The sequence below is a fragment of the Centruroides sculpturatus genome, unplaced genomic scaffold (genome assembly GCF_000671375.1).
Source record: "Centruroides sculpturatus isolate CEXI.00-Female unplaced genomic scaffold, Cexi_2.0 scaffold4, whole genome shotgun sequence".
NCBI classification, from domain to species: domain Eukaryota; kingdom Metazoa; phylum Arthropoda; class Arachnida; order Scorpiones; family Buthidae; genus Centruroides; species Centruroides sculpturatus.
The window spans coordinates 924,336-943,513 of record NW_019384444.1 but is presented as its reverse complement, the minus strand read 5'-3'; the positions used below and the strand labels follow the sequence as shown (position 1 = coordinate 943,513).

The window sequence follows — 19,178 nt, the reverse complement described above, 5'->3', positions numbered from 1 at the left end:
TGGATAAGTGCTTAATTGGATGCCTGCCTTGTACAGTTAATCAAATTATAGAAAATATTGAAAAATAAATTTACAGAACATTTTATAGCTAGATACCTGTTTCATTTGTTGAACTTGATTTTTTAAATTATTTAGTTGTTCTGAGATTGATTTTCTATCTTCAAGAAGATTTTGTAAATGATGATCTGCTTCTTTACTACTAACAACCAAATCTAATTCTTGTTGTAACCATTGCTATTTGATAAAGTTAATATATTAAAATTTCTTAAAACCTATGAAAAAAATTTTCAACCCTATTCATTAATTTTCTTACCCGAATGCGATTACCCATTCCTTGTAATGTTTGATCTTTTTCTCTCTCTCTACGTTCTGAAATTGCACGTTGTTGTTGCATTGCCATTTGTAGTTTTTTATTAGCAGCTACAGCTTCTTCCATTTTTCTTTTCAACACATTTTTTTGTTTGGTGTAAATCTTTTCCATTTTTACTAATTCATATTGTCGTTTTCTGTCTTGTTGTCTTAAACGTGCTAATTCTCTGTCTTTTTCTAATTTCCATTGTCTGAATTTTTCTGCTTCTTCTTTCATCTGTTTCAATAATCTAACACGAGCTTGTTTCATTTCTTGAATTTCTTGTTGAAGAACTTTTACTTTTCTATCCGCTTCTTCTTTCATTTTCAGCATACGAGCTTTTTCTGTCATTTCTTTCTTTAATTGACTGATCTGAACTTCTAATTCTTGCAATCTTTTGCGACGCTGTTCACTAATTCTAAAATCAAAATTTAATTTAGAATTTTACACAATTTAAATAATATTAATATTTTTATAATTACCTAAATAATAATGAATAACTAAATTTTAATTATTATATACTGCAAAATGTAAAATTTTTCACCATCATAATTTGTTGATAATTTATAATTTTAGCCTGAATTAAAGATGATATAACTTTTAGTTGAGAATTTAACATAATTATTATGAACACATTTCTAGTTAAGATCATTTTCCAATAAAAAGTTTTAATTATATATTTAACTAAAATTTGCTGTTTTACTAGATTATTTAATAAATACAAAGTTCTTCATTCTTTAATAATAATGATAAACACAACAACAAATTTTTTTAAAAACTTCTCAAACTTGGTATAATATTCTAAAAAATACCAAATCTATATAAATAAAACTGTAATGATCAGTATGTTTGTCAGTTTGGATGTTTGCTGCCATATCATGGAAAAACATGAATATATTTTAATCAAACTTCATATTTTGAATCTGTTAATTCAGAAGATGGTTTAAACATACATATCATCTCAACATCTACATTATATAAATTAAACTGTAATGGATTTCTGTCTGTCTGTATGTTTGCTAGCTGGTGTAATATCACACATCAATCAGCACATGCCTGTCAACTGAATATCTATAAGAAAGTTTTCTATTGAAGTGTAGTATTATGTTTGGAGAATTAATATTAAAAAGTAATTAGTGAGAATTGAACATTTATCTATTTTTCTACATAATTGGCCATTTCGATCAATGCATTTTTGTATGCCCATGTCATACCAGTTTGTTGTCATGTGTTAATCTGATTGAAATTCATCACCAATTGATGGAATTGTATGGAGAGTCATGCATGGATGTCAAAAACGCCTGCAAGTGGTATAGGGAGTTTGCAGCTGGTGTACTGAAATTCATGACAAAGAAAGACGCGGGAGACTGTCAATTTCCAACAAGACAGTTGCAACGGTTGAGCAAATCATGTGTGAAAATCGGAAAAGCACTCTGGATGATCTCTGCATTTTGGTTCTTAGGGTTTCCTGAAGCATTATTTATAGAATTTTAACACAAAAGTTGCAATATCAGAAGGTGTGCACAAGATGAGGCCTGTGACATGGTGGAAAGCTGGTATAATACAAACATACAAAAACTACCACAGCACCTATAAAAATCATCAACCAAAATGGCAATTATGTAGAAAAATAGATAAATGTTCAAGCTTTAAAATGATGTAAACATTAATAAAAATAAACATTTCTTTGCATTTCTAAAACAATGGGAGACCTTAGAAAAAACACATTTCTTTTTGGACTATACATATAATTGAGTCCACCTTCATCTGTTCCTTCACATGCTTTACAGAGACAATAACAAATCTACTACGATACTGACCTTTTATTTGAGGCTACACGTCCGCTGTCCAATGTAAAAATGTGTGAAGGGACAGATGAAGATGGACTCAATTATATGTATAGTCCGAAAAGAAATATATTTTTTCTATATGTGAATTTATCCTGGCAATTTTCAAATTTTAATAGGAGACCTTACTTTTGAGATTATCCTCATATATACACTGTATAAACATCTCTTAAACCCAACAGTTATATTAAAGCCAAACAATGGCTAGATTAAATAGGGCTATATTACAATACAGGTATACCTCTAGTTACGTCATTCTCGATTATATGTCGTTTGTCAAAAAAAATATCTGAAAAATAAAAATCAAGTTTGAGTCATTTTATTCGACATTACGTCTGTCCGTCACAAATATTGAAGTCATAATATCACTAGAAAACCATTAAAGCACATAAAATCATATTAAAATATGTACATTTACAGTAAATGTTAATATAATCACCATAAATCCTAGAGAACGAAACATGAAAACATTGTGACTGTGTTGGCATCTTATTTAGTGGTCTTTAAGTACTCAATATTGGTGTTTTCCACGATAGTTCCAATATCTAACATTTGGCTTCGTTGTCAGCACCACTCGATATTGGTTAATTTAATATAAACTAATTTATTTTCTACTGTCGCAAGATAATTTTAATAACTGTATTTGTTATTTAACTTTACAAAATCATCTTATTTTATAATGTCCTTAGAGAAAACCACATTCACAAATAAAGAGTCCGCGATATACTGTAAACATCACCAAATTGTAAACATGTACATTTACAAGTATGTACTGTATGTACATGAATCCATAAATTTAGATTACTTTTTTCTGTACTATATTAAAAACTAAAATTTATTTGTTTGTAAGCTTAAAATAGATTCTTATTAACAATATATTATTAAAAATGCATTTATAAATAAAGTACAGAACTGGGAATGGTTATTTGTGGTTTAGCTTAGTGACAAGTAAATTTGACTTACATCATTTTTTGACTTAAGTCGCCTCTCATGGAACCAATTACCGATGTAAGGTGAGGTATACATTACTATCATACTCGCAATGCATCTGCTAAGTTTGATATAATTTTGAATTATGAATGAAAACAATTGTTTCCTACATTAGATCATATTGAATATCAATAGATTTTATCACACAAATGTGACAGATAATCATTTCCACTCATCATATCTTTTTTTCCTACTATTACCACTATACTTAGGAATCCCTATTTTATTTTAACTTCATGTATAGTTTATAACGATATGTTTATTTTCATAAAAAATAAATTTTCAAAAGAGGATTTCCTTAATTAATTTCCAGTTTTTAAACATAAACTTTAATGTTTAAAAACTGGAAATTAATTATTTTTTATTTTGTCTGTAAATTTTCGTCCAATGGAGAATTATTGTTTAATAAAATTGAAGACAAAAACTGACCAAGAAGGGATCACCACTGACCTTCCTTTGTAGGCTACTTGTCGCCGGAAGTTACAAAAAGTCCTATTAAAAAACACAAAACATCTATTTAAAATTATAAATAATTTTAAAAAGGAACTGGTGACATACAGTTGTCCTGCTTACATCCATCTATACCTTCTTCGAAGATTTGGGTCTTCAATTTTATTAAACAATAATTCTCCATCGGATGAAAATTTACAGAAGAAATTCTACATGTATCGTCACCAGGGTGCAGCTTTTCTAAAAATCTGCATTTTCCAGTAGGTAAAAAGCAGTCAAATCCCCAAAGAAGGTATAGATGGATGTAAGCAGGACAACTGTATGTCACCAGTTCCTTTTTAAGAATTATTTATAATTTTAATTGGATATGGTTTGTGTTTTTTAAAAGGACTTTTTGTAACTTCCAGAGACAAGTAGCCTACAAAAGATGGTCAGTTGCCGAAAAAGTGTATAGACTTGGAACACAAAGAATAAATGGTGATCCCCATTTGTGCAGTTTTTGTCTTCAATTTTATTATTTTTTATTTATTAAGTAATTAATCACTTAACTCTTAATTAAAACTTACTTGCTTGTATTATTATTTGTGTGGACAACTTTCAATTGATTAGAGAGTAGTTCTTTTTCTTTTTGCAATTTACTGACTTCTTCCTCCAATTCTTTCAAACAGGCCTAATATTTACAATATAATATGTCAGTTTAAAGTAGTTTCAAAATAAAAAACATAAATTAAAAATCCTAATACTAAATATTTTTAAAAAGATACTTTTTCATTTTATTACAGCAGATGCTGCTTATTAAAATCACATCTGTTGTTATCAGCCTCTTGTTGCAATCACTTTTCAAAGTCCCAAGACATTTGTGCATTTTTTATGCAAATCTCATTGTTTAGAGTGATCAATTTCCCTAACTGATAGACACATTGAAATACTTACTTCGTACTGCAGTCTCATTACAGCCATTTGTGAATCATTTTCTTTCATGCGGAAAGCAAGATCTTCTTTTAAAGCAAGGGCATGTTCTAATTCTTGAAGCTCTCTATTCATAGCTGCTTGTCTTAAAGTTGATTGCAACTGATATTCATTTTCCTCTGCATTATCATCATTTTGCTCTTGTTCAACTTTATCATCATCATCATCATCATCTTTTTCTGTATCCATATCCTAAGGAAAAATATGATACAAGTTATACTGCATTTACATACAACATTTATATTAAACAATATGATTAAAAAGTACAGTACATACTTGTTTCTCTTTATTTGTTGGAGAGAAAAGTGAAAAGTCACATTTTGTTGTTTGTTCAATCTAAAATATAAATAAATAAATAAATATATATATGTATTGTTGTGTGTGAGATCAAGCACTTGATTTTGCTATATTTTATGAAAATGTCAAGCCTAATTCTCTCTTGCAATTGTTAAGAAAACATTGCAATGAAAAAGGATTCAATGTTGTCTTTCTCATCAACAACCACCAAGAAAGTATAACAATTTACAGTTAACGGGATGAGAACGTCAACATTCGCCCACATAAACAGGATGAATCTAATGTTGCACGAACCAAAGATTACATTCTATGATCTGTTTCAACACCTTCTCTTTGTCTCCCTGGATCACCTCTGATCAAACACCTGCAAATTCAACCTTTGTCTTCGACAGTACTCAATCACAATCATTTTCCCAGACCCAAAACAAATATAAGGCAAATGAACCCCTACTTTGGGGTGATTGTCTCTCCAAATCCAATTTATCCCGTGCATCTTTCCAATTAAAAGTCTCCAGCATCAGTTCGATCTTGAAATCACTGAAGAAGAGAAAGAGGTAAGATGTTTCACAACATTTTGTAAACTCTCTCTTGAATTTGGCAACAGTTATCAGTACTTAGGACAGTTTGAATACCCTCTCATCCAGTATACACCACTGATTATTTGTGTATGTATCCAAACTAATGAAACCTTTTGTCAGCTTTTAGTTATTCATTAAAATTTTAATTTTTCTTGTTAATGGTGTCTATTTCTCAAATATCGCTTACGCTTTCTCAATGGCCTCTCTCATCCTCCCACTCGACCTGACTAGCTGATCCTGAAATGCGAAAAACGCGCCAAAAAGAAACACACCATCCACTGATACTGTGGTCGGATCTCGCCGATTAAGTGGTAAATAGGGATCAACTCGCCATATTAGCCCCCAGTTCCTCATAATTATATTATATTAATTTTAAATTTAGATTTGAAATTTAAATTTCTACTAAGATACATAAATTAAATGCTACTAAAATATTTCATAAACATGACAACTTTTAAACAACAAAAAATTATTTAGTTCTCATACAAATTGTTGATTAAATGTTTATCAGTTATTTTAAATTTAAACAAGTAAAATGGCAAAACTGTATTTGGGACAAGACTATGTCTTGGAGACTCACTAGTAAGTGGAATCACTTTGACACTCAAGGCGGGTCTCATTCTCATTCTCCAATCTTCTTTGGTATCACTGCTTTGGGCATGATCATTCAAACTTTGCCAGCCACGACCATGAGGTCGTCCATGATTCATTTTTGATGAAATTAACCTATCCAATTTTTAAAATTCTTTCTGTTGCGTGTTGGCCCAGGTTAAATTTTTGTTGATGCGTAATGAAAATTTCCCATTTTTTGAAAAAAAAATAACTGTGGCTATTGTATCGTCTGAAATTTTTTTAATATTTTGCACAAATATACAGTTTAACCCAATTATAACGTCATCAGATGTAATGACAACCCTAATATAATGTCAAATTTTTATCAGTCCCACAATTTTACTATACTAGATACAGTGGGTGATCAGTTAACGAACATAATCCGTTCCAAGACTTTGTTCGCTATCCGAATTGTTCGTTAACCAATTATCAATTTACCATAGGTTTCTATGGGAATTTGATTAATTCGTTCTGGAGACCACAAAAAAATAAAAAAATATACACTTTCTTACTACGTTTATTCGTATGTAATAATAAAAATACATATATACACGGTCTTGCATTTTTATTAGTCATGTTTTTTCCATTTGTGGGGGTTAAAGAATCTGTCCAATGTCAATTGTTTTTCTGTCTTCTTCATGACTTTTCAGAAGTAATTAATAGCATTGCAATTGTAGAGATCCCTAGGCCTATTAATCTCATCCTGGTTTGGATGCCATTCTAGACCATTTGTTCTGACATCCTCCCACTTCTTCAAAAGATCTTTAATAGCAGATATCAGCATAAATCTGCTTTTTCAGAAGAAAAAGTAAAAGAATCGTTTCTGTCAGAAATATAAAAGGCTGGAATTACAAGGGAGAGTTTCAAAGTTGGGGGAATACTATCCGATTAGTATATACTGGGACGAACATCGATGTTGACGTCTCCCGCGCTCTGAAAAGTTTCGAATTGTTGCCCGAAGACAAAGGAAGATCAATTGGCATTTGTTATTTTACATCACTTCTTCTTGTGTTTATTCAGCGAAGTGTTCATTGTCTGATCATAAAAATCTTTCATGAAAGTGTTCATAAAAATCTTTCATGTTCATTATCCAATTTGTTCGTTAACCGATCACCCACTGTAATGTTAAAAAACCACCTTGTAATGACATAAAACTCTGTTTTAATGTCATATTTGAAGCATTCCAATTTACAAAATTAGATTACAAATTTTATTTAACAAAGAAAATACTATGTGTTTGGTCCTAGGATCAGAGTCAACTTCCTAGAATGACTGTGGGTGGTACTCTCACCACCTGACTTCGGTTTGCCTGTTTGTAGAGAGAGTTGCCATTTTGTATTTTATTTTGACTGGTTCTCAGTCCTGAGTATCTACAAGTCTGGTTTTTTTATGCGTGTATGATTTGGGCACCTAATACTCTGTGCCAAATTGCAATGCTTGACATGTACAGTACTTCTTCATACCTCTAAGCTGGTAACACAGCAGGCAGTATGATTTTATAAACAAGACAGTCTTGTCAGAAATATTAAATAAAAAACACCAGTAATTATTCTTTAATATTTGTTCAAAACAAACTACATAAAAATGCATACAACAAACCTGATAATTATTTTAAATATCAAACAAACAGTTGGATTTTTTTCAGGGTCTTTTTTTAAGGCTAACCTAATTATTAAGTAATTTGACTAGAGATAAATGTAGATTGCATGAACACAATAATTTTCATTAATTTCATTTCTTGTTGAATTTATTTGGTCATCATATTTTGACATAAAATACAAACTATTCTTTACAAAACAAGAAATTAAATATCCTATTTAAAGTATATATAGCATAGTATAAAAAAAAATCTGGCAAGGACTATTGCTTGATTTTCCTGGCATTTGAACAGGAGGATAAGGAAACCAGAAAGTCTGATGATTTTCAATTATATTACAATGAAAAATTTGAAATAACAACAAAAACTTAGGAGGAGTACTAATTTTGTTAAATTTAAGAAATTTTTTTTATTTATAAACAATATTTGTTTAAAAAACAAACACATTAGCACAAAATTAAAATTATGTGTGGCACCATCTGTCATGAGATTTTTTTTATTAAAATTTTTTATATTGTTATTATTTTAAGAAGACAAAAGTGCAGAAGGAGTTTTAAAAACATTATACTAAAACTTTCAAAGAAATATTCATGAACTATTTTGCTATTGTTACATCAATGATTGAATATATTTTCAGTAATTTACATTAATTATAATTGAAGTACTGAATTTTATAAATATTAGAGCATCTAAAACAATCATTTATACATAAGACTGTTCTACAATATTTATATAATATGAATATGCAATTTCTTACAAAAAACTGGTAGCATCAATATCTAATATTTAAGAATACTGATTATTCAATAAAAAATTAACTATTAATATAAACACACAAAATACTTACTTGTAGATTGACGATTCTGTCTTGAAGTTCTTTAATAAGTTCTAATTTTTCTTGTAATTCTGGATTATTTTCAAAAGCTTCATTGAGTGAATTAATTATCATTCTACAAACAATTTTTGAAAAGTGTAATAAGCATTGTCAAATATAATTGCATTTGTTTAATAACATCTTATAATAGTTATAGACTACTATTAAACTATATTAATTAACTTTTACGCTAAATTTTATTTTTCAAATTTAAAAAATTACTGGAATAATTCCAACAAGCAGTAATTTTTCAAATTCAAAAGAATAATGTCAAAGAATAACATTCACTGTAACTTCATAACATTCAACAAAACAATTCAAATTATATATTACTAATTAATCGTTATTTATCACAGTCAAACCCCATTATATCTTTTTAAAAGAAACTGGGAAAAGTATTGTACAAATGAGGAAAACATACAATTGAAACTACTCTCAACTTTCTTTCAGTGAATATACATACTCATCATAAAATTATGGTGCAGCACAAATTAACACTATACAACTGAACTTGTATGTGTAATTCTTAACAAAGAAGATTCAATTCACTATGTATAATACATTTGAACAATGTCTAAAAGAAAAAGTAAAACAGTAAAATTAAGTCATATACAATACTTTTTAAAAGATGATCAAGTTTTGTTTGTTTCTTGTTTTCTTTGATGACTTGGTTGTCTATTGATACGTATGTAATGTCAGTTTCTCCTCCTGCCAAAAATCCAGTCACATGAAACAATGAAGAGTCATTCTAAAGCTAGCTAACACTGACAGAGAAAACAATGAGAAACCAGACATAGTGATTTTATTTGCTGAGGAAAATTGGTTCACACTAAAAACCATGCAAAAATTTTCAATTTTGCACTGGTGGAGCAATTTGCTAAATGGAAATATTCATCAGAAACACTCTGCTATTTTACAAATAAAATAAAACATCTAAAATAATTTAAATACTATCAGTTTTGTAATAAACTTATTTTAAGATTCAGTTTCACCTGAAAACAAACATATTATTTGCTTTTTTCTAGTTAATTTAATTGTTTTATTTAACTAATTCTTATATTATCTGAATAACTGTTGTAAAGTTTTTTATATAATGTGAAAATGAACTTTAGTTAAAAAATTATGAATTTGTTTCAAACTCTTCTGATATATTTATTAATGAGAAAAAAATGTATTAGTTTAATTAATGCATTTTAAAAATATATTGTTCAATTAATGCATGGTCAACTCTATTATCTTAAATCTATCTTATAAAACAGAATTTCTCAAACAAGAGTCAACAGATCAATTGCAGTGTGTCTGAAATATTTAGAAGACAGCTAGTAATGTGTGTTTATTTTCCTAAAAATATACTTATAAAATCAAGCATTTCATTATAGAATATTATTTACCTTTTATACGATTAGCATGTATACTAGTGTGAGAATTGCCAGTGACGCAATTCACATTTCTCCAAGATGGTTTAAGATAGGAGACTGAGAGATTGAAAAATCTCTGTCTTCAAAATTTTGGGAGTATCAAGAGAACAATCAAAGAACTGAGAGAACTTTAGGAGGGAACACACTGAAAACTCAGGGAGAGAACCCAAAAAGTTTGGTGTTCTTGAGTTTTATAGTCCGAATCTCTTCCAATGAGGAGTTATTAAGACACACCATGTGATGGACACCAGGGGTGAGTCGTGCTGCCACAAGATGTGTCAACAACTTTTAAGATAATTAGTGTCATTTGTGGGAAATGAGCTAATCTCAGCCAAACAAAAAGGACGTTCCTTTTTCCTCATTAACTAAACTCAAAAGTAGAGTAGAATTTAATGATCATTTTGAACAAGCAAATTCTCAATGTCTTTTAATAATTAAAACAAAATTAAATAAATCTCTTTTAAATTGGATAAAGCATGTCAGATGGCTTCCAAGTTCTCAAACTAGCATGCTAATATAAAGGGTTATTCATAAACTACATAACAGATACTATATTTTTGATGAGACCATGCCTCTCTAAAATTGCCCTGCTGTCAACAGCTGCACACCTTAGAGATATGAAGGAGTACATGTCAGGAGTTGCAATTTGGCAGAGTATTTGGTGTCCAAATCATGTGCACATAAAATAAACCAGATTTGTAGGTAGTCAGGGGACCGAAAACCAGGTCAAAATAAAAACGAAATGCTGAGACTGTTTCTACAAACAGTGCAATTGTGACTGTACAGTGATGATTTTGAGCAGAATTCCATGAATTCCAGAAGGAGCCATCTGTATGCAACAACCTGAAATGATATGCAAAATTCCAGGATGAAGGCTGTAAGTGCACTGCTCCTCATCCCAAATGTCCAGGACCAAGTGAACTCATGTGACTATGAAGATTTGTTAAGTACACTGTCTTTGTGCTCCTATTACTTCCTAAACTCCAAGAACTATGGGACCATATTAATGTAGCTGCAGCATTGGTTGATCATAATATGATGACATGGTGTTTAGAAAGAAATAGCTTATTGACTAGATATGTGCTGCATCAGCAAAGGAGAACACATTGAAAATTTGTGACTCAATAAACTTGAAGAGTTTANAAATGTACAAACAAATAAAAACACAGCAAAGTGGGTACTTGCAGCTAGTTATTTATAATATACAACATATATTGATATACCTAATATTAAATAAAAACCAACATTGAAATTAATTGTTTCTTAAAAAGATTTGTGATAAATTTATGGAATGAACTTAAATTGAGGGATTTAGAAACTAGAAATAAAACTGACCTTAGAACTGTACTTATGACAGAATGGAATAAAATTAGCCCTGAATATACTGCAAAACTGGTTCAGTTGATGCCAAAGAGATTAAAGACTGTACTACATTCTAAAGGAGAAATAACTAAATATTAAATTACTAAATTCTCTATTTTTGATAACTTTTTTATTTGTTCAAATACTAAATTGCAACACAAAACTTGTAGAAATAAATCTCAATTTCAATTTTTTAAAATAAGTTGTTATAAAGTAAAAATTAAAACTGTATTCATTTTTATAACCTGTTCATTCTTTTTGTGTGACAAATAAAAAATAAATAAATTCAACTTTATTTCTTTCATTTTTTTTTTTTTTTTTTTATATATCAAATATGTCTGTTTGAATATTCAATGGAGTAATACATATACACAACATTTAAATTACTTTTTAACAAATTTAAATTCTACATTATAACAAATTTTTGATTAAAAAAAACCATTTAACAGAATTAAAGTTTAGATTGTCTTTATATCTAATAACCGTTCATAAATGCAATTATTATTGTAATTTCCATGGAGTTATTATATTTTAAACAAAAATTCAAAGGTAAATAATTACTATACGATAAAAATATTTAGTGTTTATAATTTAAAACAAAGTTCAGTTTATTCAGAACAAAAATTATGAATACTGTAATAACCAATAGTCTCAAATGGTCTTTCTTCAATATACGTACAAGAAATTTTTTAAAAATTTTGATAGAGATAAATTACTGTTCTAAGACAATGCTTTAAAAAATATTCTGCATCAATATTAAGAAAATTGATAAAATTTCTGAAAGCTGATTGTATATGAACTTTTTACACAAAACTGAATGTGAATTACTATCATATTACAATAATTCACTTTTACTTACCATTTATGGTCAATAGTTTAAATCTCACTTATATGTGAGAGTTAAACTATTGACCATTAATGGCATCAATGTCTTGATTGTCTAGAAAGGAAAGTTATAATATGTTCCCCAAAGATTTTAATAAAACTGTATAAAGGTCTTGGTATGAATCTATACTGAGCAAAGGGAGAAAGAGCATGCTTCTCAAACATTTTCAAAAAAATAACAAGAGACTTAAAAGTTTTGTGAAACTTTTCTGTGAAGACCACATGACTTGCTATACATGCCTAATTTATATTTGAGATTGCTGGTTCATGTTTTAATAGTGAATTTCTTTTTCAAATCAATGTGATTTTTATTTAAAACTGTAAATCACATGGATTTATTCATTTTATCTATTTTATATTAAAAACAGGCACTTTCTTTCTTGGAAAAAGATTTTCAGTTAAAAATAAATTTAAAGATTCTTACATTTGTGGATTAAGATTATTATGAATAATTTGACTTTTTAAGCACATACAACTAGCTTCCAATATCACATTGATTGTTATAACTAATAACTTTTTTAAGTTATTTAATTGCTTAAAAACTTATAAGATGCTCAAGATTTTTTCAACTTCAAAACATTTGAGATGCAAACTTTTCCCTTCTGCTAATATAGGTTTATACTAAGGCTTATTCACATATACAGTTTTATTGACATTTCTGAGAATCGTGTCGTAATAATCTTACAAGATGAGGTTATGAGAAGTTTATTTTTATTTTATCAATTGTTTTTAAGTCTATAAAGTTTTTTAAAAACAAATACAATTCATGTCTTAAGTAAAATAATTTATTCTTACCTCATTAAAAATATTAAATTTATGTTTTAAATAAAATACATAGAAGTTTAACCTACAAAATATAAATTTATTTCAAGANCCATCTGTCATGAGATTTTTTTTATTAAAATTTTTTATATTGTTATTATTTTAAGAAGACAAAAGTGCAGAAGGAGTTTTAAAAACATTATACTAAAACTTTCAAAGAAATATTCATGAACTATTTTGCTATTGTTACATCAATGATTGAATATATTTTCAGTAATTTACATTAATTATAATTGAAGTACTGAATTTTATAAATATTAGAGCATCTAAAACAATCATTTATACATAAGACTGTTCTACAATATTTATATAATATGAATATGCAATTTCTTACAAAAAACTGGTAGCATCAATATCTAATATTTAAGAATACTGATTATTCAATAAAAAATTAACTATTAATATAAACACACAAAATACTTACTTGTAGATTGACGATTCTGTCTTGAAGTTCTTTAATAAGTTCTAATTTTTCTTGTAATTCTGGATTATTTTCAAAAGCTTCATTGAGTGAATTAATTATCATTCTACAAACAATTTTTGAAAAGTGTAATAAGCATTGTCAAATATAATTGCATTTGTTTAATAACATCTTATAATAGTTATAGACTACTGTTAAACTATATTAATTAACTTTTACGCTAAATTTTATTTTTCAAATTTAAAAAATTACTGGAATAATTCCAACAAGCAGTAATTTTTCAAATTCAAAAGAATAATGTCAAAGAATAACATTCACTGTAACTTCATAACATTCAACAAAACAATTCAAATTATATATTACTAATTAATCGTTATTTATCACAGTCAAACCCCATTATATCTTTTTAAAAGAAACTGGGAAAAGTATTGTACAAATGAGGAAAACATACAATTGAAACTACTCTCAACTTTCTTTCAGTGAATATACATACTCATCATAAAATTATGGTGCAGCACAAATTAACACTATACAACTGAACTTGTATGTGTAATTCTTAACAAAGAAGATTCAATTCACTATGTATAATACATTTGAACAATGTCTAAAAGAAAAAGTAAAACAGTAAAATTAAGTCATATACAATACTTTTTAAAAGATGATCAAGTTTTGTTTGTTTCTTGTTTTCTTTGATGACTTGGTTGTCTATTGATACGTATGTAATGTCAGTTTCTCCTCCTGCCAAAAATCCAGTCACATGAAACAATGAAGAGTCATTCTAAAGCTAGCTAACACTGACAGAGAAAACAATGAGAAACCAGACATAGTGATTTTATTTGCTGAGGAAAATTGGTTCACACTAAAAACCATGCAAAAATTTTCAATTTTGCACTGGTGGAGCAATTTGCTAAATGGAAATATTCATCAGAAACACTCTGCTATTTTACAAATAAAATAAAACATCTAAAATAATTTAAATACTATCAGTTTTGTAATAAACTTATTTTAAGATTCAGTTTCACCTGAAAACAAACATATTATTTGCTTTTTTCTAGTTAATTTAATTGTTTTATTTAACTAATTCTTATATTATCTGAATAACTGTTGTAAAGTTTTTTATATAATGTGAAAATGAACTTTAGTTAAAAAATTATGAATTTGTTTCAAACTCTTCTGATATATTTATTAACGAGAAAAAAATGTATTAGTTTAATTAATGCATTTTAAAAATATATTGTTCAATTAATGCATGGTTAACTCTATTATCTTAAATCTATCTTATAAAACAGAATTTCTCAAACAAGAGTCAACAGACCAATTGCAGTGTGTCTGAAATATTTAGAAGACAGCTAGTAATGTGTGTTTATTTTCCTAAAAATATACTTATAAAATCAAGCATTTCATTATAGAATATTATTTACCTTTTATACGATTAGCATGTATACTAGTGTGAGAATTGCCAGTGAGGCAATTCACATTTCTCCAAAATGGTTTAAGATAGGAGACTGAGAGATTGAAAAATCTCTGTCTTCAAAATTTTGGGAGTATCAAGAGAACAATCAAAGAACTGAGAGAACTTTAGGAGGGAACACACTGAAAACTCAGGGAGAGAACCCAAAAAGTTTGGTGTTCTTGAGTTTTATAGTCCGAATCTCTTCCAATGAGGAGTTATTAAGACACACCATGTGATGGACACCAGGGGTGAGTCGTGCTGCCACAAGATGTGTCAACAACTTTTAAGATAATTAGTGTCATTTGTGGGAAATGAGCTAATCTCAGCCAAACAAAAAGGACGTTCCTTTTTCCTCATTAACTAAACTCAAAAGTAGAGTAGAATTTAATGATCATTTTGAACAAGCAAATTCTCAATGTCTTTTAATAATTAAAACAAAATTAAATAAATCTCTTTTAAATTGGATAAAGCATGTCAGATGGCTTCCAAGTTCTCAAACTAGCATGCTAATATAAAGGGTTATTCATAAACTACATAACAGATACTATATTTTTGATGAGACCATGCCTCTCTAAAATTGCCCTGCTGTCAACGGCTGCACACCTTAGAGATATGAAGGAGTACATGTCAGGAGTTGCAATTTGGCAGAGTATTTGGTGTCCAAATCATGTGCACATAAAATAAACCAGATTTGTAGGTAGTCAGGGGACCGAAAACCAGGTCAAAATAAAAACGAAATGCTGAGACTGTTTCTACAAACAGTGCAATTGTGACTGTACAGTGATGATTTTGAGCAGAATTCCATGAATTCCAGAAGGAGCCATCTGTATGCAACAACCTGAAATGATATGCAAAATTCCAGGATGAAGGCTGTAAGTGCACTGCTCCTCATCCCAAATGTCCAGGACCAAGTGAACTCATGTGACTATGAAGATTTGTTAAGTACACTGTCTTTGTGCTCCTATTACTTCCTAAACTCCAAGAACTATGGGACCATATTAATGTAGCTGCAGCATTGGTTGATCATAATATGATGACATGGTGTTTAGAAAGAAATAGCTTATTGACTAGATATGTGCTGCATCAGCAAAGGAGAACACATTGAAAATTTGTGACTCAATAAACTTGAAGAGTTTATCTTTATTTCAATGTTAAAAAATATAGTATCTGTTGTGTAGCTTATGAATAATAAATTTTGAAAATATTTTATGAACTTATGAATAACCTTGTATATATTAGTATAATTATATAATGTATATTTTTATATAAATAATGCATAATAAGTAAATAGAAAATGTGATTTTATAGTAAATTTCACATTTCAGTGTTTCATAACTAGCATTGTAACTTCTTTATAACAGAAGTTACAATGGTAATTATATATAGTAGTATTTTTTGTGTTACTAATTATAAAATAAGAAAATTACTATCAATACCTTATNTTCCATGTGTTTATATTATTGCATCATAAGATCACATTGTAGCCATACTTTCATTCAATAACTGTCAACTTTTAAACCTGGGAGCTAAACATCTGTTAAGTTCTCAGGCTTAATAAAGACGCTTTCTCAGCACCTTTCGACCTAATATCTCGATTTCAACAATACAACCTTAGGACAGAACAACAAAGAGCAGTCATCACCAGTTCCTTGAGCAGACCACTCAAGTTTTCCCTGTGCTAAAATATTTGGATATTTCCTTGCCTTTGGACACCTCCTCACCTAATAACTAGTTACCTAAGAACTGTGGAAATAAGAACTGTCTTCTTTTGTGTCTGACTGACGTGCAGAAGATCAAGATTTCATACAAGGTATTTATCGCCACTCGAAACTTATGTAAACTCTCTCTCTCTCGAGAACCGCAGAAGTGTAACAGAAATCTTAAATCTAATTTAATGTCTATTTTATATCTATTGTAGCAAAGATTCCTAAAAACTAGCCTAGTTAAAATCAATATATTTTATATCCTGTATGGCCTATAGTTATCAATTAATTAATTAAACCGTTGTTACGTTAAAGCGTCTCTGAGTAAGTCACTTCCGGTGCACTGTCTCTCCTTCCATCCCATCCGTTCGCTCACACACGCGACCACTCACACGCCCAAACGAAACGGTTTCTGTATCTAGCTGTGAAGACACAGTGGTGTCAGTCCTGACGAAACTGTCATTGTGATCTTCGCCGATGCAATGTCGACCCTTCGGTCACGTGGTGCCGAAGTATAGGGAGGCCCTTTGGCATTGCCACACGGTATAATTATATAATGTATATTTTTATATAAATAATGCATAATAAGTAAATAGAAAATTTGATTTTATAGTAAATTTCACATTTCAGTGTTTCATAACTTCTTGTGAGGATTCGAATCCAGACTTTCCATGTGTTTATATTATTGCATCATAAGATCACATTGTAGCCATACTTTCATTCAATAACTGTCAACTTTTAAACCTGGGAGCTAAACATCTGTTAAGTTCTCAGGCTTAATAAAGACGCTTTCTCAGCACCTTTCGACCTAATATCTCGATTTCAACAATACAACCTTAGGACAGAACAACAAAGAGCAGTCATCACCAGTTCCTTGAGCAGACCACTCAAGTTTTCCCTGTGCTAAAATATTTGGATATTTCCTTGCCTTTGGACACCTCCTCACCTAATAACTAGTTACCTAAGAACTGTGGAAATAAGAACTGTCTTCTTTTGTGTCTGACTGACGTGCAGAAGATCAAGATTTCATACAAGGTATTTATCGCCACTCGAAACTTATGTAAACTCTCTCTCTCTCGAGAACCGCGGAAGTGTAACAGAAATCTTAAATCTAATTTAATGTCTATTTTATATCTATTGTAGCAAAGATTCCTAAAAACTAGCCTAGTTAAAATCAATATATTTTATATCCTGTATGGCCTATAGTTATCAATTAATTAATTAAACCGTTGTTACGTTAAAGCGTCTCTGAGTAAGTCACTTCCGGTGCACTGTCTCTCCTTCCATCCCATCCGTTCGCTCACACACGCGACCACTCACACGCCCAAACGAAACGGTTTCTGTATCTAGCTGTGAAGACACAGTGGTGTCAGTCCTGACGAAACTGTCATTGTGATCTTCGCCGATGCAATGTCGACCCTTCGGTCACGTGGTGCCGAAGTATAGGGAGGCCCTTTGGCATTGCCACACGGTATAATTATATAATGTATATTTTTATATAAATAATGCATAATAAGTAAATAGAAAATTTGATTTTATAGTAAATTTCACATTTCAGTGTTTCATAACTAGCATTGTAACTTCTTTATAACAGAAGTTACAATGGTAATTATATATAGTAGTATTTTTTGTGTTACTAATTATAAAATAAGAAAATTACTATCAATACCTTATTTTATCTTTTATTTCTTCTAATCTTTGAAGTAGTTTATCTTTAGTCATTTCAGCCTAAAACAAAAGAAAAATATGTTATATACATTATTAAATTTCAATTTAATACTTAAAAATAATCTTTCATACCAATAAAGCTTTTTCACAAAGTACGGTAGTTTGATCTAATGCACTTTGTAATTCTTTTGCTAATCGTCTATTTTCTTCTTCCAATTTCTTGTTCTGATCTAACAGAATTCTGAAGTTTTTCTTTTTAGAAGACTCTTCTAAACAATCTATTCCATTGGCTGTATTGGCTTGTAATAATTGTAACTGGAGCTGTTGAACCTATGAAATACATTTTTAAGCATTTAAATGCAACTATTTTATTAAATAAAATGTGAATTTTATTCATATAAATTAAAATACTGTAATATTTTCATAATTTTATGAATGCTAATTCACAATACATTTGATATGTTTAAATATTATCTTAAAATTTGATATAGTAAAAGTATCATCATTACCATAATATAAATAAAATCCAGCAACAAATTGCATAATGTTTCTGGCAAAATCATTTAAAATTGTGTTGGCACCATCTGTTATGATATTTTATTAAAAAACTTATATTATTATTATTATTATTACAGTAGAGCCTCGAAAACTCTGCCTAATGTGGACCGAAGGGTGGCCGAGTTGTGAAAATGCCAGGTTATCGGGAATGGGGTTAAAAAATGATAAGTATGCGTGTTTCCTCAGAAAATATTGTACTGTACTTGTATGTATTGTTTGCTTGAGAATACAACAGAGAATAAACTGCCCAAATACCCTTAAACAAAGGAAAAGTACGTCCTTTATGAAGGCATAGAGCCTTTACTACATGAAAATGAAAATTAAT

The 19,178-nt window shown here is 29.3% G+C and overlaps 1 protein-coding gene across 1 annotated transcript in view; it reads right to left on the bottom strand.

Moving 5' to 3' along the window:
* The window catches only part of LOC111620254 (chromosome-associated kinesin KIF4-like), a 67,788-nt gene that overhangs the window by 24,688 nt on the left and 23,922 nt on the right, over window positions 1–19,178 (bottom strand). The window contains exons 8-17 of the mRNA XM_023362150.1: window positions 18,428–18,625; window positions 18,297–18,355; window positions 13,475–13,577; window positions 11,367–11,416; window positions 8,537–8,639; window positions 4,882–4,941; window positions 4,570–4,797; window positions 4,203–4,306; window positions 314–767; window positions 97–234 (exon numbers count right to left, since the gene is read on the bottom strand). Of these exons, the coding sequence (XP_023217918.1) occupies window positions 97–234; window positions 314–767; window positions 4,203–4,306; window positions 4,570–4,797; window positions 4,882–4,941; window positions 8,537–8,639; window positions 11,367–11,416; window positions 13,475–13,577; window positions 18,297–18,355; window positions 18,428–18,625 (1,497 nt within the window). The remainder of the gene's footprint in view (window positions 1–96; window positions 235–313; window positions 768–4,202; window positions 4,307–4,569; window positions 4,798–4,881; window positions 4,942–8,536; window positions 8,640–11,366; window positions 11,417–13,474; window positions 13,578–18,296; window positions 18,356–18,427; window positions 18,626–19,178) is intronic.